Below are 24,395 nucleotides of genomic sequence, written 5' to 3'. Positions count from 1 at the left end.
CTCCTTGAAAATGGTCCTTCTTAGTTGTTTACATTTGTGACATGTTTTTACCTTTGTGTTAATAGGTTTTTCCCTCAGAGTGCTAAGCAAGCACAATAAATCCTTACTTCTCTATTTTAAAATTTAATTTTAAAAGTGAAACAAGAAATTTTTTTTCTGTTGATCCAACCCCTGCAGTGCTTGTAAGTGTAGTTTCTTTCAATATTCAATTTAACCTGACCAAAAATTAAACATATTTGAATTTTAATTTAATTCAAAATAATAGGGTTGGAAATTTCTGTGCCAGCTAGAAACTTTAAGGAAAACCAGAGGCTATGACCCGAGAGGCCTATAAATGTTTTTTTTTATTTTAGATATCTACTTTCAAAAATAATTTTTCTTTACTAAGATCAGATATTTTTTATTTATGTTTATATGACACTGGCACCACCCTGCAGGAACTTTACAATTTTTTTTTGTATTTTTCGGCTATTTTTCTTGGAAGGTAACGGTATCTTCCTCCCTAATAGTTATAAACCTTTGAAGGACCTATGAGAAGCTACCCTTTAAAGGAGGACTATATCAGTTCATCGGTTAGCAAAAAAAATAGAACAAACAATTTTTGACCTTTGTTATTTCTTTTCATAATTTTACCATTTAAAATTGTTTTTTCTTTTTGCAGATTTATTTCTATACTTTGGATTTTTATTTTATTTTACCGTGAACTAAGAAGAATCCATAGAGCTCCAACAACTCCAACCAGAGTTTGGTACATAGGCTATAATAGAAAATAGAAAAATTACTAATACTTCAAAATTCAAAAGAGGGCGTCTTAACTTTTTATTTAGAATAGCTAGCCGGTGCTTTTGGTAAGTAATAGATGTAAAATTTTCCGGAGAATTCAGATATGCAATCGGTTTTTTTGTAGACCTCTTATTTTTGAAGTAATTTAAGTTTTTTAAAAAAATAATTAAGTCGGTTTTAAGGTACTAAAACGCAACAAAATAAAAGAAGAAAATTGCCAGTATGAACAAAAATGGTATAATAATAGAAAAGTGGAATGATACATTTAAAAAATCAAGAGAGGCAAAATTGGAATCGTAGATTACAAAATTCATATCGGCGTTGATGATATCATCACCAAGAGAGGGGAAAGTGGAATTGTATATTACGTTTTTTAGAGGGTCAAAAAAGTAATCATAGATTAAACCCCGAACAAACATAATATGCAAATCTGAATTTTCAAAATAGCAGCTTTATTATTCATTTAGGATGATTTTACAATAAATATGAAATGTAGATGCCTCCTTTGGTTACAAAATTCCACTGTTATTTTTTTTATTAATCAGCACCAATAAAGCACAAGATCTCAAAAACAGCATTTGGGGGAAATACTGGTGAACAAACATATTATGCAAATCCAAAACAAAGCAATAAAAAAAAGGTTTTTGGGCACTTTTCTCTTCTTTTAAAGATTGATTATTATAAAATAATATTTTTAAAGGGATTTATGCATTAATTATTATGAAATATGGTATAAGGTAGAAATTAATGATTTTTCTAAATAAGAAATGTTTGAAAAAAATGAATTCGATCCCTATCACTTTAGAGGACAGCTGCTGACCCCCAGTCTTTTGGATGAACCTAAATACATGTTAAAGATAAAAATTACCCTGAAAATTATACAAAAAAGTTTTTTGGTGTCTTGAAAAAATCTATTTTAAAATCTTGATTTTGAGGATGATGACCTTTAAGATGCCCCTATTGGTGGTGATGGTGAGCCAAATGTTATCAAAGTGCATGTCCATGATGACAACTTATATATTAAACTATGATCCAATTTTTGTAGTTATTGCATCCTCCAGTCCAGCATTATTAAAAAAGAAAAGAATTGCAATTTTATTTACTTCAATTCATAAGGTGAATACTGTAGTTTTTAGAAGATGGATATATTTTTTGTTGGAAGGCTCCATTGGAGGCTGCTATGACTACAAAAAATGGTACATAGGTTAATAGACAAGTTGTTGTAATGGACATGTACTTAGATAACATTTGGCTCACCATCACCACCAACAGAAGCATCTGAAAGGTCATCATCCCCAAAATCAAGATTTTAAAATGAATTTTTTAACACATAAAAAAAACATTTTTGTATACTTTTCAGGGTAATTTTTATCTTTAACATGTATTTAGGTTCATCCATAAGACTGGGGGTCAGCAGCTGTCCTCTAAAGTGATAGGGATCGAATTCATTTTTTCAAACATTTCTTATTTAGAAAAATCATTAATTTCTACCTTATACTATATTTCATAATAATTAATGCATAAATCCCTTAAAAAATTATTATTTTATCATAATCAATCTTTAAAAGAGGAGAAAAGTGCTAAAAAAACTTTTTTTTGCTTTGTTTTGGATTTGCATAATATGTTTGTTCACCAGTATTTCCCCCAAATGCTGTTTTTGAGATCTTGTGCTTTATTGGTGCCGATTAATTAAAAAATAGCAGTGGAATTTTGTAACCAAAAGAGGCATCTACATTTCATATTTATTGTAAAATCATCCTAAATGAATAATAAAGCTGCTATTTTGAAAATTCAGATTTGCATATTATGTTTGTTCGGGGTTTATATTTCTGCTTCTATAAAAATGGATTCAACTCCCTAACTGGGTTATGATTAGCACTTTTGGGAAAACCAACATTTAATGTTTATTTTTTATTTATGTATCTATGGGCAAAGGCAAGCACATGGGATATTAGGCAGTTATTTGAGAAAACATATTCACTATACCTCTTTTTATTCCTCCTCTGTCTATATTACTACTGATAAATATTTAATAGTGAACTATGCTTGGTGAATAGAATTAGGAGAGAAGAAGTATAGTGTGAACCCCTTTTTCGTAAATCTGACAAAGGAACTCCTCCAGCTGACAAAAAACTTAAAAATTTTTCGAGTATATAATTTCTAGAAAGCTAACTTTATATTAAGGAATTCAACAATTCATAGCTAACTTATTAAAGGACTTGTAATATGCTTTACACTATACTAGAAAATAAATTTTAACACGATATAATTTACGTTAGAAAAGCTTTATCTTAAGAAATGCGACTATTTACAGCTGACCCTTTATATGAACAAAATGAAAAAAATATGCCCTATCCTCTTACCCATATGTGTACAGTGTATACACAGTTCAACGCTAGGTCCTGTTGAAAACGTAACGAACGTACTGTTGTATTGATATTTTATTTTTATATAATTTATTTCGAGGTAAACATGAAACAAACTATGAATTTATGTATTTTAAATGTTTATAATAGATACGAATTACGAATTAAAGATTATAAATCATGTACATTTAAAGTCCGAGATATTATTTTTTTGTTTTAATAAAAACTCAAGAAAAAAATATGATTTTATTAACTTATATTCATAAAGGGATTTTTATTATTTTACAGCGATTGCAATAGATGAAGCATATTCATTATTAATGCACAGATAAAACATAGATGTGAAACAACAAAATGAAGGCAGTACTTCATGTGATGGACTTGATTCGAGTAAAAGTTGAAAGAACAGCTCTAATTAACTCTAATGAAAAAACTAGAAAACTTCAGTTTAATTCAACCAATGAGATTTCATGTATGCTCCGATGCGATTCATTTATTGGCTCCATCAGACATTACCTTTATTGCTTGGTGTTAAAATTTTATCTATTATATGTCTGTCCTTCTGCTATGCTAAGCAAAATTAGGTATGATGTATAGAAATGCTTTTTTAATAGTATATTCTAAATTATAGAGTATATACCATAATTAAGTTTATATCATTTGGTGAGCTTGGCTTTTATGATTGTTTACATTCACTATTAAGCTTAACAGTATAATAGAATATATAAAAAGAATATTAGTTATTTCTCGCATCGTATCATAAACGGCTTTCCGCGGATATAGAAAGTACAATTATAAGATTAAAACTAGTTTTTTAGCCCCGAGGTGCTGAAGTTCCTATCCACCGGATTCGAATGAATTCAAGAAAAAATGTTACCTGTTCCTTCATAACACGCATTCTCATCTAATAATATTTATAATTAAGCATGCATTATTCAAAATTATTCTTTTAAAGCATTTAATATCACAATTCATATCTTATATAAGTTAAAATACTGAAGCTACTCTAAAACGTCTATATAAAATACATTATACATTATGAAAAATGACCGGTCTTTAAAATGCTATTGCCCCCCTTCTAATGAAGTTTTAACCATATTTTTTGTTTGTGTGCTCTTTATGCATATGTATGCTTGTGTTGTTGCGGTCAATAAGATCAAACAATCTTTTACCCACATTCAGCAGGCTATAAAAGATGATACTCAAAATGTCAAAAATCCACCACTATGTATATTGGGTGAACTCTACTGAAGCGGTCTCACTAAAAGTTAACTCAGCGCTTTGATAGTTGAGATATCAAGCTACCAAGCTAGGATAGTACACTGAGATTCCACAGTGACATGGTAGAGAAGATTAAACTCCAATATCTCAACCCTAGCTCCACTTATAGAGATCTAAAGTCAAACCAAAGACTCATACCTGGAATCCTGAAAATCGAAAATGTCTCGGTTCTAGCCTATAAGGGGCCCTAAGGGTACTCTAAAGTCATTATACATTACAGGTATAAATGGAAACTCCCCTTCTGACATTATCAAAAAGCTAAAAAAAACTTCTTTCTAACCCCTCTCTGGGCTGATATAATTGGGCACCTTTGGCAAATGTTATTGGTTTTCAGTTCTTGATACATGCTTTTTAATTTTTTTTCTGCAATGACTTGTAGGAGAGTAAGGTGTCTAAAGAAGCAGAATATTATGCTTGAGATAAAACTCTGAATGAACCCTAGGCTAAAACTAATTTTACTATGTGACTTTTGAGCTGAAGTAAAATTCACTTAAATTGATACTTGGTGGAATTTTGACATTTTGAATTTTTTTGATTGTTAAATCTATCAAGGAAGTGATGTAATAATATTTTTACAAAATGAGAAAAAAATTAAATTTAGAAATAATAACTTACGTATTGTGACTTTACCAGCATTACAATACCAATAACCACGACAATCACCTAAATATGTAGCAGGATCATGACAATGAAATACAAATTATTTATTTCCCATTATTGTGCATTATTCTATTATTTAAAGAAATAAGATTATTTTGTTTGAAAATTTTTGTCTGAACAAATTAAAAATTAAACTGTATCTTCTCATGTGTTATTATTCTTTTGCTTTTTTTTTGGTTTATCCAATGGTAGAGGTTATGCATTATGCTAAATTTTTCTAAAAGTAAACATTGCATCTATAGTAAAGGATACAGTTTTGTTTAAGTTACTCTTTGCCCTACTATAGAGTATGTCATAAAAAAATTAAATGAAAAAATCACAAAACTTTTTTAAAAATGTATAATGGTAATTATAAGCATAAGAAAAAGTGAAAATCTAGAAATCAATAAAGCACTCCATTCAATAGCAAGTCTTTAAGAGCTTGATGAAAATATGTTGAATGTTGACTATCAATTCTTAAAAATTCCAGCCATTTATCTTAACAGGAGTTGAGAAAATTACAAAAACTTAAAAAACTAGGAATAAATCTAGCACCCCAACCAATAAGCATATCCCAATTAAACTCAATGAAAATATGTAAAGTGCAAACTTATTCAATCCCTAAAAATTTCAGCCGTCTATCTTGAATAAGATTTTAAAAATCCTGAAAAAAAATTTAGGAATCGATCTAGCACCCCAATTAATAAACAAATCTTAATGGAACTGATTGAAAATATGTAGAATGTCCATTTATTTAATCCTTGAAAATTACAGTTGTCTGTTTTGAAAAGGAGACAAGAAAATTACAAAAATCTACGAATCGATCTAGCACCCCAATTAACAGACAATGTATAGATAAGATGAGCATATGTCAAAGGAATCTTCACTAAAAATTTCAGCTGTCTTTCTATTATAGAAGTCAAGAAAATCATGTTTTTCCCTTTTGGTGTCTGAGAGACACTAAAAGAGACGCATGCTGTTTGACTTTGTGATTTTCTAATTGCTTCACTTATAACATCTAGGGGACTGGGAGGTAGGAAAAAATGGAACTTATAACCAAACCAAGATATTTATAAAGCTTTCCTTCAAAGCATTTATTAAGATCTTAAGCTCTATACAAACTTTATACTACTACTTTACATTATAGAATACTGTTCATAAGGAAAAAGATAAATTTATAGTTAGAACTGATGAAACTAAATAAACAAACTTACATGGAAGTGGAAATTGATCAGATTGACTGTCTTGAAACGCTGTACAATTTGTGTTGGTGGGGAGTTCTTCACCTTCACAGTTTTTATCTAAGTAAATAATAAGTTTATAGTTTGACTATACCTACTTACAATATATCTAATACAGCAATTTATTTTGTTAGACAAATAGGATGACAGTATTTCTTAAAGCTAAGCAAAACAAATCAATAAATAAAACAAAAACCATTTGGAAATATTAAGTAGCATATTTTTGATATTGCACCTTCAAAAAAATTTACATTTTACATTTTGATTATAAAAATGCTTCACATATTAAATCATACTTTGTTGTCCTAGGAATCTTAAATGTAAATGGTTAGAAGAAAAATGCATTAAAAAATATTTAAAAAGTAAATTTTTTATATGTAAAACTAAGATTTTTTAATGCAATAAAAAAATATCTTTTTTAAACTTGATCTTCTTTCTAATTTGTTTTTAATTGGTTGAAAATTGTATTATAATACTAAGAAACATTTAGCAATGTCCAGTTTTTCAAGCACCTTTTCCAAACTTTGGCTTTAAAAATCTCTGCTGTTAATTGATGTAAAAAATATCTTTATATCCTCTGATGCTTAAATGTATATAAAACAAGGACATATGCATCTTTTAATAGTTCATTGAGAAATATGGGCTGCAGATGCTAAAAACTAAGTTTTTGTGGGTCATACTGTATACAACCATCTTTATACAAAATGAAATGTCTACTTTCAATGAATCATCATATTAAAGCACTGTATGTCATGGCAGTTAGGGTCAGGCTAAGAGAAAGACTTAGTGCAGGACATATTGGTCTTAGAAGAATTCTTAGATCCATGTGATCATGTCGCATCTATGTATGCGATGAACGGCCTTATCAATGAATAACTAACATTTACCAATCCTTAAGATCTTAAACTTTCACAATAAATGCTCTCAGTCCAGCGTCCAAATAATAAGTGACGCTATCTTAATAATGGTTATATTCCCATAATTCAAAAAAATTGATTCACATGCCAAGTATGTATTACAATGTGCACGTAACACTGTGGCTACTACTAATGCTCCTACTGAAACTGCTGCTATTTGACATGTTCTTACAAGTGTTAGTGGCAACTCTAACTTTCCAGATATAGAAAGATGTAAAATTGACCATTTTGGATGAATAAATGCCTGTGTTAGATGTATTTATGGCGGTTACTTTAAGTATGACTGTATTTTTGGCAGATTTTTTTACATTTTGACAAAAAACATCCATCTGTATTTCTGCTAGTTGCAGCATGTAGAGTAGAGTAGGGGAATGCCTTGGCATAAAGCAGGCGGAACTCATTACCATGCACAGTTAGGACTTCTCAGACAAAGGTTGTGCAATCAAAAAATGGTTGTCTGATGGGTGTTACTTAACCTAATACCCCAGGTGTTTGAACAGAAAAGGAGACATTTGGCTCCCCTTGGTTATCTTTGGTTGTTGGACTATGGCATTTGAGTGTCATGCCTGCATCCCAGCATTCCTGTCTGTATAAGGTAATGATGGATTATAAGCTCCAAAAGTGTAAGAAAATATGTTTTAATTAATTTAGGGTCCAATGTCACCTCCCTCCCTAGTAAAAGTAAATGTGTTACCCATCTTGCAGATATCCATGGGAGCATCAGTTAAAGCCACACAATGTCCAACAAGCATCACATCTAATTATCAAAAATACTTTTATATAAACATATTCAAAGTTTCAATTTAAAATTATAACTAGGACATAAATATAAAGTCTTAAAAATAATTTTATTTCTATTAATGTCTTATGTTTTTATTTGTCAATGAAAAATTGGCTTTAATGTACTAAAATATATTCCACTATAATTAATAAACTTATGGAATTAATTTAGACAAAAAGCACAGTTTTTATAACTAAAAAAAAATGTTCAAAATACATATGAATGGACATGCCCTAGTTGTATAGTAACCTGTAACAAATGTGTAGGTTCAGTCTGACATTTGTTTTAGTGAAAGATAATTTGGTAATTGTTTAATGAATTTGGTTCAATGAAGAAAAAAATATTTAGAATATACATATTTTATTGTTTTACAAATCCACAATCAAAAGAAATTTAAATTGGAAATCTATATTATTCCTTATTAAATGATATATCCACCATTTTCTTCCTGTTCTAAGGATCATTTTATTGAGGCACTTTGACACAACATTAATAACAAAAATTATACTGAATTTAACAGTGCATTACTAATACTACTTCTCTCTAAAACCATTTGAGGGTCCCTTGAGTTGTGTTTCCATGATACATTATTCTACACTTGCTCTGATTGCTTGTTATGTCAGTTGGGCGTTGCTACAAAAGACCAACCCCTACAAAAGACCAATTCTACAAAAGACCAACACCTACAAAAGACCAACTCTACAAAAGACCAACACCTACAAAAGACCAACACCTACATAAGACAAACACCTACAAAAGACCAACACCTATGTAAGACCAACACATACAAAAGACCAACACCTACACAAGGTATACCCACACAAAATATCAATTGATACAACTATATTGTTATTATAAACATCAAATTTATTAATAAAGCAATACATTTCTGCCATTTCATCAAAAGATTACCATTTGTTGCAGAATGTTCAAATGTAATGATTTTTTTATCATTAAAATTGGAAGATTTTCATGCAATTATTTCATTAAATTGATACAATAGAAATTAATTTTCTGTTTTTTCTCGTAATTGTGTCGTTTATAATCTATTTAAAGCAATCACTTTATTAATTTGATAAATACAGATATAATGTTAGACCATTTGCAGCTTTAGACCTTCTAGCATTACGATTTTTTTAATGTTGGTCTTTTGTAGCAACGCCTAGTTGGTCTTCTGTAGGTGTTGGTCTTTTGTAGAGTTGGTCTTTTGTAGCAACACTAAAATAACCTTAGAAATATCTTTTTAGTCATTTGGTCCAACATTTTAAACCTTAATTGCAACTTTTTCAGTTGTCAAAGCAAAATTGATAAAAAGAGTATAAAAAGCACAAATGTATCTCTTATTTTACAAGAATTAATTTTATTAATTTTTTAAAACTTGCTTTTTGATCACTTTAAAAGGAATTTCACCCCATGTTGTGATGGGGGTTCTCAAAACCTCCCTATTTTTTTGTAATGTATTTTTATATATTTTGTGTAAAGGTGTCTTATCTCAAAAGAAAATATTTTGAAACCACTTCAGGAACTGTTGGTTTATTCCCTGAAGAGTAGAACCCCATCAGTTAAGCAGACAGATGAACAGACTGTTCAACAGACATCATTCTACTTTGTATTATAAATATTTTAACAACACAGTTCTACTAAAATATGTTAAAATGAAATATTGTTACATTGTTCTTTTCCATCATATGGTGTGCAGATGTCAGTCTGAAGTTTTCCACCTTTACACCACCAGACTTTCTGACAATCACCTTTAAATAAAAATATAGAATTATTTAATAGTTTAAATATTAGATCTTGAATGATTAACCCTTACAGATCAGGGGAGGGGCTAAATCAGCCCCCCTCTTGTTTTTTCAATGTCATTTGTTTTGTAGGTAAAATAGAGAGCTGTGACTTCATGACTTTATAAGTTTAGTAATTATACATGGCAAGAGTTAATTTTCTAAGAATATCTGGTCAAGGTCGGTCATGGTGTCCAGACAAAGTAGGAACCAAAATTAGAAAACATTCTAAATAAATCTTAATATCTACATTATGACTTTTGTGTATAAGGTAGAGACCTAACTTTTTTTTGGTGAATACTTAGATATCAATGTACATCTGAAAAAAGGGTGTTATGACCATTTGATCTTTTGACCACTCACTGACCGATTTTATAAATTATAAATTACCCCCTTAAATTACTTATGTATTAAGGTGCAAATTGGGGCTCAATGTATAAGGGTTAAGCAAGTGTCAATATTTTGAGTAATTATTCAGGGATCCTCAGAGAAAATTGGAAAAAAATCATGTCATTAATAGGTTAGTATGCCAATTAACCATTTTGATTGGTCATTAAAAGTTTTAAAACCATTTTGGGTGGAGATACCTCCACCCTTCCATAAGGAATAGCCCTCAAAAATCATTTCTAATTTTCTATTTAAAACTAAAATAGAGAGTAAATGCTCAAATAACCCCACCCCCTAGATCCAAGAGTGCTTCTAGAGGCCTCTAGTAATACATAAAATAATGTGTTATATACTTGGTGTACAAGACAAAGACACTGCATTTTCCAGTTTATGTGACAACCAGAAGGGTGATTTAAAATAAAATCCTAGAGGTTTTTACTCTCTTTAACACAGAAATCAAAGAGAGTAATATTTCATAATCAAAAACAAATAAATTGCTCACAATGGAAATTTCAATATTAAATTACGTCGTCTGGGAGCAAAATTAAAAGCTTATCTTTGTTAGAAACTTAGACTGCTAGTAACTAAAAACATTTTTACAATAAAAACACCCCTTTTTATAGTCAAAATGTCTTTTAAAAATTTGGTTTAAATTGCGTTTGAAAGCGTAAAATCATAGCGGGAAAACTAATGTAAGTAATACAGATTCTGAGCTGTGATTGGTTGTTCTGCGGACTTAGCGTGGACTCAGACTTCTGATTGGCTAGAAATTAGGGTTGGGCCGGATATCCGGCTATAACTTTTTTTATATTTTACACCAAAAATCTCTGCTTTTTAAAATTTTAAATGGCTATAATTTTCTTATTATTGAAGCTAGAAGAACATTTTTTGAATATGTTTATCTTTATGTAAATTTTATATATGAAATCTCAAAAGTTTATTAATAAATTTTTTTTGCTACTTTAATATCTGGTAATTTAGCCGGTTATCCAGCCGGATATCCGGTAATTTGGCCGGATAACCGGATATTTGCCGGATATCCGGCATTTGAAATCAGCCGGAAATGATTTTGACCATAAAGAAGAGTGTTTTTATTGTAAAAATGTTATCAGTTACTGGCATCCTAAGTTTCTGCCAAAAATAAGCTTATAATTTTCTTTCTAGGTGACGTATTTTAATAATGTAATAGTTATTTCTCGTATAGTATTATAAACGACTTTCCGCGGATATAGAATGTACAATTATAAGATTAAAACTAGTTTTTTTAGCCCCGTGGTGCCGAAGGGACCTGCTAAAAAAACTAGTTTTAATCTTATGATTGTACATGTCTATATTCGTAGAAAACTGGATATAATACGATGCTAGACATAGTTTTTTCGTATGGATGAGAACCGGTTCCTATCCACCGGATTCGAATGAATACGAGAAATTCTATTATTAGCAATGAAAAGCTTTCAAAATTTTCATTGTACTAAAAATATGATTATGAAATGTCTATAACTTTTTTACTTTTTGAAGCTGGAGGCTTTAAATTTTGGGTATTGGGTCTACTCGTGTCAGTCAGTTAAAGCGGTATATTTTTTGCTTGGTTCCTTTGAATAAATCTAAGCAAACTAGTCTATAACTTTTATTATTGATTTTTAACTCTTACATGGCCATCTGTTGTAGATTTTATAAACTCCATTGTCCACAACATCTTGACAATCTGCATCCGTAGGCTCAACACAATACTCTGAACCTGAATTTAAAAATTATATGCATATCTAAAGATTCAAATAGTTTAAATTCTAAAGAACTAGTATCGTTATTTTTTAAAATGAAATTATTTATAATTCAATCTAAGTTGTATGTTTTTTTTGTGTGAAATATATGATATTATGAAATTATGGTGAATGAAAATTATTATTCTGCAACACAAACACTAGACCTAGATGATATTATTTGCTATTCTGATCTTTTCTTACAAATATGAAATAGTTTTCAATTATGACAATACAATTAACACTAATTGAAAAAAATTCGTAAAGTACCCAAAGACAATGGTTACTAACTAAGTACAGAAGGGAAAATTTTACCTGATATTTTCATATCTAAAAAATCACAACATAAAAAAATATTTAGAACTGTAGGAGCTGAGACAGTAGTAGGGAGTTTAGCCCCCCCCCCCCCCTTGCCCACCCATCCTCTTGGTCTAACAAAGGTTAAGACTTGTACCTGTTACAAAAGTAATTAACATTAATATGATGTACATTGTAGCCATCTTGAATGGCTTACTAACAACTAATTTATAAACTAATATTTTCTCATATATTTTCTTTATCTCTTGTGTGTGCTGTTAATATTTATCAAGGACAATAAATTATGTTTAAAGTTTTATTTAAATGCTAATTATCTTAGGTCTAACATGTACCTGGTGTATTGTAGTGACATTTACATTTTAGACTTAAATATAGAGATGCCTTGTAAAAATAAACCATTTAGAATTTTAAAGAGTTAGGACTATAATAGATTGTTAATATTAAAAATTAGAAACAAAAAAATAAAATAAACTTTATCAAAACGGATAGATGTGAAAAAGCTTTTCTCTTAAGAATAATCATTGTTTAAACAAATTTAAAAAAAAACATTTACACCTAAGTAGCCAACCTTATAATTCTAAAAATTGCAGACAAAGGGACAAAATAAAAATAAACTCTTTGACAGGGGATAAAAGTTAAAACATCTATCTTTGAAAGGAGCTGAGTAAATCTTAGTAACTCCTAATAATCAATTATTGTTGGTTTAGCTGGAAATTGCATGTAGATCACAAGCAACATATAATAAAAAAAATTATTTTTGATGATTACTTAGGTTAGGATAGGTTAAGCAAAGGTTTGAAGATCCCTAAATTTTTGTATGGCTAGGGCCTTGTTTGCATATAGTGTGATGTATAGTCCCTTTCTTCCTGTCTTGAGAGCATTATATGTATTTTGTATATTAGCAGTCAGTTCTTGTGTCAACCGTTTCGGAGCAAGACATTGCTCTGCAACTCGGCACGAACATAAAAGTGAATACTTGCTATTATATTTAATATTATTATTGTATGTTTAACTTGTCTTGAATTAATACACTTTATTAGAATATTTAGCTGTTTGTTCTTGCTATTACTACACGTCATTTTGGCGCAGTCGGTAGGATGAATCTACGGCTCAGATTTTCTTTTAATTGTATTATTTCTTTTCTTTTTAGTTTGTTCAGGTATTTTTTGTATTGAAACAATGGGCTTGACCATTGATGAGTGGAGGAAGTTGTCTCAGGATGAGAAGGACATGTATTTGATTAATGAGGTTCATGCTCTTGGGACTAGAATTGATAATGTGGCGGCGGAGCTGGGTGGGCGTATGGCGCCGCTGGAGAAGAAAATTCAGGAGTTGACGGATAATGTTGATACCAACAGTGCTGCGGTTACTGGATTAGCTAACAGTATGGACGATTTCGAAGCTCGAACTGCTAATGAAAAATTTTGTTTCCTTGAACAAGAAAGTTTGGTGGTGTTGCCAACACTTTCTATGGACGATTTCAAAGCTCCAATTGCTAATGAAAAATTTTGTTTCCTTGAACAAGAAAGTTTGGTGGTGTTGCCAACACTTTCTATGGACAATTTCAAAGCTCCAATTGCTAATGAAAAATTGTGTTTCCTTGAACAAGAAAGTTTGGTGGTGTTGCCAAACAGGTTAGGGGGGGGAGAGTGTATAGGTGGAGAGGACCAGGTAACAGTCAAGGAGATGGTGAACCAGGTCGAACCTCTGGAGGAGGAGAGACATGTGATGCTGGACCAGGTCGAATTCCTGGACCAGTTATGCTTGAAGAATGGAGAGATGGTGAACCAGGTCGAACCCCTGGTGAAGGAGAGATATGTGATGGTTAAGAACACCATGTCATCATCCTGTCCATTGAAGGACACCACGACACCATCCTGTCTAGTGAAGGACAACATGTGGGTGGAGGACACCAACATAATGTCCAGGGAAAGATATGTGCCGCCCTGGACATGTACTATGTTGGTGGAGGACACCATGAAATGGGAAAAGGTGCCGCCCTGGACATTGCAGGACAACATGTGGGTGGAGGACACCAACATAATGTCCAGGGAAAGATATGTGCCGCCCTGGACATGTACTATGTTGGTGGAGGACACCATGAAAGGGGAAAAGGTGCCGCCCTGGACATGTATCAGCAGGGAGAGAAGGATAGACATGTGTTGTTAAAAATATATCCTTTTATAGTTTGTTTCTACAGGGAGACGAGGACAGTTGAGTATTGTTAAAAATTGTTAAAAATGTATTCTCTCTATTGTGTATTGATTAAACGAGTATTTCTTTCTACAATTTGCAGGGAAGAAGGATTTTCTCTATTGTGTATTGATTAAACGAGTATTTCTTTCTACAATTTGCAGGGAAGAAGGATTTTCTCTACAGTTTTGGATTGTATCAGCAGGATATACATGTACTACGGCGATTTGACGGCGGTGTGGCGGCGATCGATTTTTGTAGTTTTGCAATTAAGATATCTATAATTGAATAAGTTTTGTATCTGATAGATTTGACGGCTTATAAAAATGTATAGAAGTTGTGCTTCTGGAAGTATTTTTATTTAGGAAATAAAACTCGCAGATGTTATGTTGACATACAAATCATATCAATTATTTGTGGAGCAACTTTTTCTATAATGAACGAAAATTTATCTGCTATTGTTATATCCATGTATATTACTGATCTAACTCGGAGATGTTATGTTACAAATCATATAGATTATTTGTGGAGCAACTTTTTCTAGAATGAACGAAAATTTATCTGCTATTGTTATATCCCTGTATATTACTGATCTTACTCGATTTTTTGGGAATGAACGTCAATTTATTTTCCATTGTTGTATCCATTGCTAATCCATGTAGATCTCTGATATTATTCGAATTAGTGGGATAAATGTTAATTTATCTGCCATTGTGGTGTCCAGGCATAAGGTTAGAATTTATAACATATAATTTGGAAAGCGCTGACATTGTTTAAGTAATAAGGAGAGAAACGAAGCAACTCTATAAAGTTTGTGATGGAAAATAATTTGATTTATGGTAATTATTTGAATTCTGGAAATATAACATTTTGTTAACTATTGAATACGAGTTTATGAGATTATGTTATTATGAAAATCAAAATATATGCATTTATTTTTTTTTGTTTTGTTACACTGGAATTGGATATTTGGATATATTTATTTTTGTTTCAGACTATTGTGGTGTCTAACAGAGATAAGAATAATAAAAAATTGAAGATGGATTAATTTTAACGAAAATAGGAATACAATTTTGTAAAATTGTTAATGGAAGAAAATTGATTTTATTAAATGTTAATATCGTGATTTTATGAAAATTGGATAAAAATTTGAAATTAGATACTTTAAAAGGTATTAGAATTTTGATGAAAGGCTGTAAATTGTTTTAAAAGTTGAGTCAGTTATTATGGTTCTAAGTATTTAATTTTAAAACAATTATATTGCGGTTTATGTATAAATAAGAGTAAAGCTACTCTTAAGTTTATATGTATGGAAACAAAATATTTTGAATATGGTTAAAATGTGCTATGAATAATAACGATTGTACTTGCGAGAAGATAGATATGTGATCTTTGATATGTGATATATTATTCATAGTACGAAATTTCTATTATAGATAGAACAGAAATTTTGTTTGTTTTGTTTTTGAATTTACGTTGATTTGGATTGATACATACTTGTCATCATGATCAGTAGAATGTGATATTTGATTGGTGGGCGGAATTTTTGTGGATTTAACTAGATTTATTTTAAACAATTAAATGGCGATTTAAGATTGGAATGCATAACTCAGCAAAAATTTTTAATGAAGCAAAAATTGTTATTCAGTATTTGATTATGATGTGAGATAGAGAGAGAGAGAGAGAGAGAGGGAGAGAGAGAGAGAGAGAGTGAGAGAGAGATATGTGTGCAGAATTGAAATGTATAATGGACATATTATATATATATGAATGAATTATCGGAAATATTTGTATAGTAGGAAATGAATGTTATTGGAAATATTTGTATGGAGAGAAGAGAAAACTTGTTGATGTGTGTACAATGGATATATTATTTATGGATGAATATGAATGAATTATCGGAAATATTTGTATAGTAGGAAATGAATGTTATTGGAAATATTGTATGGAGAGAAGAGAAAACTTGTTGATGTGTGTACAATGGATATATTATTTATGGATGTTTGTTGAAAATAAAACTTTGTGCAAGTTTTGACAATAGATCTATTATATATAGGATTGTGTAGGGAAGAGATGTCTATTGTGTATATCTATATCCAATGATGGGTGATGCAATATAGATTAATACTAAATGTGTTGTTTAGACTTGGTGGTTAAATGTTGCAAGTTTAGTTTGACTTATATATGACTTCTATTGTAATTGAAACGTTTTCGAATATGATGTATAAACCAAGGATATTAATATTCATAAAAATGGAGCATTAACACTCGTATAGTAAATGTTGATATATGATTTATATGATATATGATTTTTATTGTAATGAGGATATGATGTATAAAAACAAAGATGACAGCATCCGTAAAAACGAAGCAATGGAATGGCAGGACAAATAGACATCAACACTTGTGTAGTGTCAAAATTAAATAATCAGAATATACGCGTATAAGATTCAATGCAAAATTGTAAGCAAATTTGTTTGTAATAAACAAGGAAGACAACATTAATAAAAGCGAAGTATTGAATGGTAGGACAAACGAACATCAACACTTGCATAGTGTCAGAACTGAATAATCTTTGTAAAAAACAAGGAAGACAACATTAACAAAAGCGAAGCATTGAATGGTAGGACAAACGAACATCAACACTTGTATAGTGTCAAAACTGAGAAAATAAGTGTATAAGAGTCGATGTAAAATTGTAAGTAAATTTGTTAAAAAAGAACTGATTGATACAGATTGATGTTTTACTTACATTTTATGAACTTGCTTATAGAGTGGCTTCGCTTGTAAACCGCTTAACACGTAGCACATCTACTTGTCGTTGGGTAGGTGATAGGTTTAAATCTCGGTCTGACACTGAGTCATAACTAACAAAGTTAAAAATGGTTCCTACTGCTACTATGTGAGATGTGTGACGTAAAAGTTAGAGTGGGGGGAATGTTTTGGCCAAAACCGGTGAAACTCGTTACCATGCACAGTTAAAATTTCTCGAAAAAGGTTGTGCATCTCAGAGTGTTGGTTGTCTGAAGGGTGATTGGATGCTTGACATTGTAATCATAAGTATTGTACTTTGTTGTCCCAGGAATCAATATACATCAAAACAATCGGATAATTAGATCATATAGAAATTTGTGGTCAAATCAACATGTTTACAAATGGAAGTATGGACGTCATAGAAATGATTATAGTGTTGCTACGTTTTCTAAATTGTACCTACCTGCTGCAGAAATCATCATGTAAAGTTCGAAATACAAAAAGTAGATAGATGTAAAGTTTGGAAGCGATAGGACAATGCTGACATGTATTAATTAACGAAAAAAGCTAAAAGGATTGACGTACAGAGTGACGGAAGGACGAACGGTCGTATGGATGGGCGGACCGAATCTAATTATAGAAAAAACAAATATATCAATAACACAGGGTGGTCAATCAAATTGCACTCAAACTTGAAATTGGAACATTATGTGTTGCTAAATTTTGGATGAATCAAAATAAATTTTTTGTTAAGGACACTCGATATAGAATAGTATATATTGCGATTGAGTGATGTTGATTCAGCAAAATTATTTATGAAGCTTAGAATTTCATGAAGCAAAATTGTTATAATGCATTAGATATTTGTGTGGAGCTGTCTCTCTTCATGGAGAAGGGGGGTGGGCAAAAATTTGGCAAGGAAAGTTTGCACTGTCTCTCGGAGTTGGTATGCGCAAGATGGGGTGGTGCAGAGAGGTAGCTGCAATGATGAGCAGGAGTTGGGCGTTGTATGCGCAAAAGTTGAGCTGCGCAAGAAAGTGCTCTCAGGTATAGAGAAAAATAGTCAGTTGTGCTTCAACTTTCAAGATTCTAATACATAAAAATAGTTGTGGATGGTATAAGTTATTATTCAGATATTTCATAGAATAATTAGGTAAATTTTTTACTGTATTAGACTAATATATTGTATTAAGAATTATTTTTATGTTGCTCGATTATTGACAAACATTTGATTAATATTATATTTCTTAATACATTTTTAAGAAGACATGTTGAAATTTTATTTGTTAAGTGATAACATTTAAGTATGGCATCTAAAATAATTGCATTATGTTTTAGATTGGTCAAAAAGAGGAGTAGTTGTGGTGGTTGAGATACAGTATTACCTGTTGGTGAGTTTTAGTTTGTTAAAATTTTATTTTTAATGATGTTCAATATTGATATACATTTGATTAATGTTGTACATACTAATACATGTTAAAGAAATTAATTTATTTTGTTGAGTGAAAATAAAATATGTATTAAATAAGTTTTGGCATCTAAAATGATTGTATTTTGTTTTAGATCGGTCGCAAGAGAAGTAGTTGGTGGTGACTGAAATCTAGTTTTGAATTTGGCCATTGTTTTGTGTTGACATTGGTATTATTTGTAGGTGAGTGATTTGTTTTGTTTTATGATATAGTTAAAAGGTGTGAGAGAGAGTGGAGGCTGGTATATGATACACTTTGCTCTGACCGATTATATGTTGAATTGTTGGTGGAGAGAGAGTGGAGGCTGGTACAGGATACACTATGGTACATGACCGATTATATGTTAAACAGGATGCTAAAACAGCTCTCAATAATGCGGTCAAGAAGCTTGGAGTATCACCAGGAAGGTAGATATCAAGTTCAAGGTTCCTGTATTCTCTGGCAACTATAAGGAGATTTAGTGATCATGAAAAGTACCTGAAGCTAACAACTGAGTGCTTGCACAAAACTCCAAAGGAAGCCTGTGCTGGATTGACAACATATTTGGAATGTAAGGAGCTGCTGGAGTTTATGGATGTTTATGGATTTACTGATATTCTGTCTATTGTGCAACAGAATATGTTTCCTCATGATGTACTAGAGCTGAAGAAGAGAGTTGAAAGTAAAAGGAGAGCTGATGATGTTACAGATTAAATACTTGCAAACAATGATTGATGAAGCTATCTTTGAGCTTGAATATGATATCTCTATATATGGGAAGACTATTACTGATCTTGGCAAGAAGAGTCTTAAATCAACCAGTAGTGGCAAATTATATGCAGCTAATGATAGTACTGGTGATAGTGATGATCATAATCCTACTGAAGCAAGTCAATCTGTTGGTACTGTTGTTGCAACCCTTTCTCAACCTGTTACAAATACTCCAATCAACAGTCCAACTGCTGCCAAGGAGAAGAAAAGTAATTTAGATTTATAGATTGCTAGATTTATAATAACTGTTGAAAAGTTTTGAAGACTTGGAGGTGTTAAATTTAAGCATTTAAGCAACAGTTGTGGATAATAAGACGGAGAGTAGTTTTGAAGCTTAATTTGAAAATTGAGGATTCGTATGTCAAGGATAATGAAATAACATTGAGTTAAACGAAATATGTTGATATTGTAACATTTTGAACAGATGTGCACAGTGTGCCAGAATAACGTAAATAAATGCACAGTAAGTCAGGTAGATACAAAGAGCTAAACGAATTATGTTGATATTTATTTTGAACAGATGTGCACAGTGTGTCAGGATGATGCAAATAAATGCACAGTGAGTCAGGTAGCTACAAAGAGATGTATTTACAGTTGTCAAAATGAGAAGTATTTAGTTGATAGATAATGATAAACAGAGATATACACCATGGGCTAGAAGCTATTGTGAAGTTGTGCAGAATTTTCCATAGCATGCATTGTATCTTAAATATATTTATGACTGATAAAACGGATATTTGTAAGTTGTTAATACAGTGGGCAGTTAAAGTAAAATGCTGGTTAGTGAAATTTTAGCTGTTCTGAAGAAGGCGGGGCTTAAAGATGATGTGGCTGTTGTAGATTTGACTGCCAGGTTGGATATCTTACTTGTCAATAGCTGGTGTTTTTGTCGATAGTTAGTATTGAAAAACGAAATGGATCAGATTTCGAATCAATCTATGGCGAAGGTTTTGGTTGCTTTTGTTCGGCTGCAGTTTTCTCTGTGTTTGTTGTTTCTGTTCATTGTTGTCAACGTTATCATTGGTTGGAGTGTCGACAGTAGCATCATTGTTATAACGAAAATCATTGGCAGTTTCTGTATTTTGAATGACATGTCGATTTTTGGATTCTAACAGAGATGTTAATAGCAGTTATTGTGGTTGTCATTATTAGGCTTAAGTCATGCCTGACTATGCAATAGATATAATCTCCTGGATGATAAATGTGAACAGCAGTTCTGATTTTTGACCTGAGACCTCAAACATGGAAGGATTTGATCCCAATTTTTTGAAGAGATTGGAGGCTTCTTGTGGTGGAGGTGAATGGCTGTTGTGTTGTTTGAGAAAATCACAGTTGCTAAGTGGAAACCAGTTTATAACTAAGTTTATAACTAAGCTAAGGTCAACTGGTATGGTTATATCGTTTGTGGTGTTGTAGCATTGGTATGGTTATGTCATTTGTGAGATGTTGATGGATTGATGGATAATGATGGATTGATGGATATGAATGATACTACTATGGTTGGTATGGTTATATCATTTGTGAGATGTTGATGGATTGATGGATAATGATGGATTGATGGATATGAATGATACTACTATTATCAAGAAAAATCTGGCAAAAGAAAATGAATATTATGATCAAGAATAATTATAGTTTTACTGTGTATTAATTCATATTTTATTTTATTTTTATGTATTAATGTTTAAGTATTTGTTGAGGCAGTAGTAGTCTCGAAAGGTTTAATATTAATGCTTTTATAACAATGCATCTCTAATGACATGTTTTTAAATCAATGCATTCTGATGGTTATATGTTAATCAGTGTTTTTATTTATCATGCATTTATAATAACTATGTTAATCAATGCATTTCCAATGTTTATATGTTAATCAATGCATTATATGTTAATCAATGTTTTTTAAAAAAAAAAATATAAAAAAGAGAAAAAAAAAGGAACATATAAAAAACATAAAAGAGTTCTAAGGAACCAAAACAAAAAAAAAAAAAAAATGTATATGAAATGTTTAAAGATCTGGAAATAAAATATAAAAAAAAAAAAAAAAAAAAAATTATGGCAGGTGTCATACCAGATCAATTATTATCTATTTAATAAGCATTCAATGCTATTTATAATATATTTGATAATTAACATGTAATAAACATATTGTTATATTCAATCTGTACTGTTACAGTTTCGAAATTTATGTTCATGTTAAAGCCGGGGAGAAATGTGATGTATAGTCCCTTTCTTCCTGTCTTGAGAGCATTATATGTATTTTGTATATTAGCAGTCAGTTCTTGTGTCAACCGTTTCGGAGCAAGACATTGCTCTGCAACTCGGCACGAACATAAAAGTGAATACTTGCTATTATATTTAATATTATTATTGTATGTTTAACTTGTCTTGAATTAATACACTTTATTAGAATATTTAGCTGTTTGTTCTTGCTATTACTACACGTCAATAGCCTAGAAATATGTTTTAAAAAAATGAAATAAAAAGACTAATTATTTAGTAGAAAAGATATTTATGTATCACAGTAGCTTCATACCCAGGTAGAATTAGGTTTAATTAACGTAAGCATAAGATAAGAAAATTCTTGGAAAATATATAAGTTATAAAATCTCTTCTTCAACTTTTGTCAAACGGTCTGTCCATCCATGCATTATGCAATATTATACTAATAAACATAATTACTACCCATGCATATTAAAGTTATTGGTGGACAAGTTCAAACATGGATATTTTGAACCAACCAATAAAGTGCAATAGTTATTTTATAATATTTCATATAATATTTATTTATATTTCAGTACTATGACTCAGACTGACGGTCAAAGTAAATTACATACTGGATGCTCAGAACAATGGGAAATTTAATTTTGATATTTTTAACTGCAAAAATTAAAAAAAAACGGACCATAAACACCAAAGATATGAAGAAAAATGTGAAAAATATAAAAATAGCCAAAAACCTGCAAAAAGGCAGTCTGACCGCCATTGATGTGTTCTTGAAACGAAAGGAAATTTAATTTTGATATCTATAACTGAAAAACTTTGGAAATTGGGCCATAAACACCAAAGGTATGGAGAAAAATGTGAAAAATACAAAAATAGCCTAAAACCTGCTTAAAGGCAGTCTGACCGTCATAGTTGTTTTCTTGAAACGACAGAAAGTTTAATTTTGATTCTATAACTTAAAAAATTTTGGAAATCGCACCATAAACACCAAAGATATGGAGAAAAATGTGAAAAATACAAAAATAGCCTAAAACATGCTAAAAAGCCTTTTATCTTTTATAGGAGCCGAGAAAATCACGTTTCCCCCAAACTAAGATGGACATACGGACAGATGGACAGACGGACATTTAAAATTATAGAGTAGCTTCGCTACTAAAAAGGCTAATAAATGTTATTTTTTGCAAGTTTCCATTAATTAAATATTTGTCAACTATTGAATTTTGTATCCTTGAATAATAAAGCTATGTAGCTTTCTTTCTTGGTATTTTTAACTACGTTTCATTTTTACTTGCGCAGTTATTATAAATATCAGGGATATTGAAAAAAAAATGTAGAAAAAATTAATAGATATCCCTAATAATGATGAACAAAACTACCCTTTCTCTTGATTATTATTATCATTAGTAACATGCTACACTTAGGAATAAAATTGTCCTTGCTATTCATCCTTCTATAAAAGTACCAGGATATCTGTCAGTGTGTACCAAAGGATCTTTGTGACCCCTTCTTCTGGTTCTGCTTTACAATGTAGCTTTTCATAGGTCCTGCAAAGATTTATAATTATTTTGAGAGAGGGTACCCTCACCCTTCCAAGATAAATAAAAAATGACCCCTCCAAAATTATTAAAGAATAGTTATTTCTCGCATTGTATTACAAACAGCTTTCTAACACATTCTTAGCCAATTTGGTAAGAAAAAGAAAGATCTGACAAACATCAAAAAATAAAAATAGACAGAACCACCATGTCTTATTGTTGGATGTGTCTGTCTTTTTGATGCCAAATTGGCAAGGATTGAGTTAGAAATCTGGTTATCTCTTATAAAGTTGAAAGTGTTAAGGTAGAGATTTGACTCATAGAAGGAGTCAGATTGGTAAAAACTAAAATCAAATTAAGTTCAATCAAAATTTAAACATTCAATCTTTTTAGTTGAAAATATTATTAAACAAATAACATTGTGATTTACAAAAAAAGCTATTTATTCTTATGAATATAGAATATATGGAAGCTGCTACAAAAATATTAGTTGTTCTTTATAAGAGTCTTAAAGAGATTTCACTTCATTTCATGTATATTGTTTAGCTACAGTTCAGAATACTGAAAGAGTACTTTTTAATCCTGTCTATCAAATTTTCTTTATGTGTAATTTCATGTTGTTATAAATGTAACCTTTTCATTTTTATATTTCCTATTGATTTTATTAGGTGAGAATTGTTTACTTAACTCTGGAATAAAGAAAATTTTGTAACTATAATATAGTAATATGTACTTCAACATTTTTTCAACATATTTTTGTAATTGTTTTGTTTCTTAAGCTGATTTTTTTTATAAAACACTACCCTATGATAGCCAAAAGTATTTTAGTTTTTGAGTTAACCATCCTAAATATTTATTTAAGGATAATCTTTTTAATAGGTTTTACAACAAACCCATTAATTTGTACAGCAATTCTTATTAACAAAATTTAAAGGAATTAAAAGTGTAATTTAAAATTTTTACAGCAACAAAACAGGAGTATTTACTTACTCAATATTTACTTTGAAAACTGAATTTTGTTTTGATTTCCTTGGACATATGGACCATCAAACTCATTTTCAACCTCCCACACTAGGAAAAGGGTTACTTTGATATATGATTCAACTAGGTTAGGTTCAGTTAGGTAAAACTTTGTCCAGCATGACCTTGTCCTCACTAAAGATAAGTGCCCAACAGGTTTAGAACTACAATCTGCAAAACATTTTGAAATATAG

The 24,395-nt window shown here is 30.6% G+C and overlaps 2 protein-coding genes across 2 annotated transcripts in view; both read right to left on the bottom strand.

Annotated features, from left to right (window-relative positions):
* LOC145332434 (uncharacterized) overlaps window positions 1-24,395 on the bottom strand; it is a 444,908-nt gene that overhangs the window by 132,203 nt on the left and 288,310 nt on the right. The gene's annotated exons all lie outside the window — the stretch shown is intronic.
* Window positions 671-12,489, bottom strand: LOC145332226 (uncharacterized). Its single transcript, XM_080177180.1, has 8 exons — window positions 12,394-12,489; window positions 11,831-11,917; window positions 9,679-9,759; window positions 7,922-7,984; window positions 6,284-6,370; window positions 5,046-5,093; window positions 4,027-4,053; window positions 671-757 (listed from the first exon to the last, which is right to left on the bottom strand). The coding sequence occupies exons 1-8, from the start codon at window positions 12,437-12,439 to the stop codon at window positions 705-707; spliced, it is 492 nt and encodes a 163-aa protein (XP_080033306.1). The 5' UTR covers window positions 12,440-12,489; the 3' UTR covers window positions 671-704.

This window comes from Acartia tonsa, chromosome 11 (assembly GCF_053477335.1).
Source record: "Acartia tonsa isolate MP-2025a chromosome 11, ASM5347733v1, whole genome shotgun sequence".
NCBI classification, from domain to species: Eukaryota; Metazoa; Arthropoda; class Copepoda; order Calanoida; family Acartiidae; genus Acartia; species Acartia tonsa.
This window is presented reverse-complemented; position numbering and strand designations above follow the sequence as displayed.

Bases quoted from the DNA above. Each gene is read 5' to 3' on its own strand.
- LOC145332226 (XM_080177180.1), bottom strand. From the start codon at position 12,439: ATGGCTACAATGTACATCATATTAATGTTAATTACTTTTGTAACAG. The intron at 11,918-12,393 runs GTACAAGTCTTA...TTTTAAATTCAG, and splicing joins GTTAATTACTTTTGTAACAG to GTTCAGAGTATTGTGTTGAG. The intron at 9,760-11,830 runs GTAAGAGTTAAA...TTTTATTTAAAG, and splicing joins AATCTACAACAGATGGCCAT to GTGATTGTCAGAAAGTCTGG.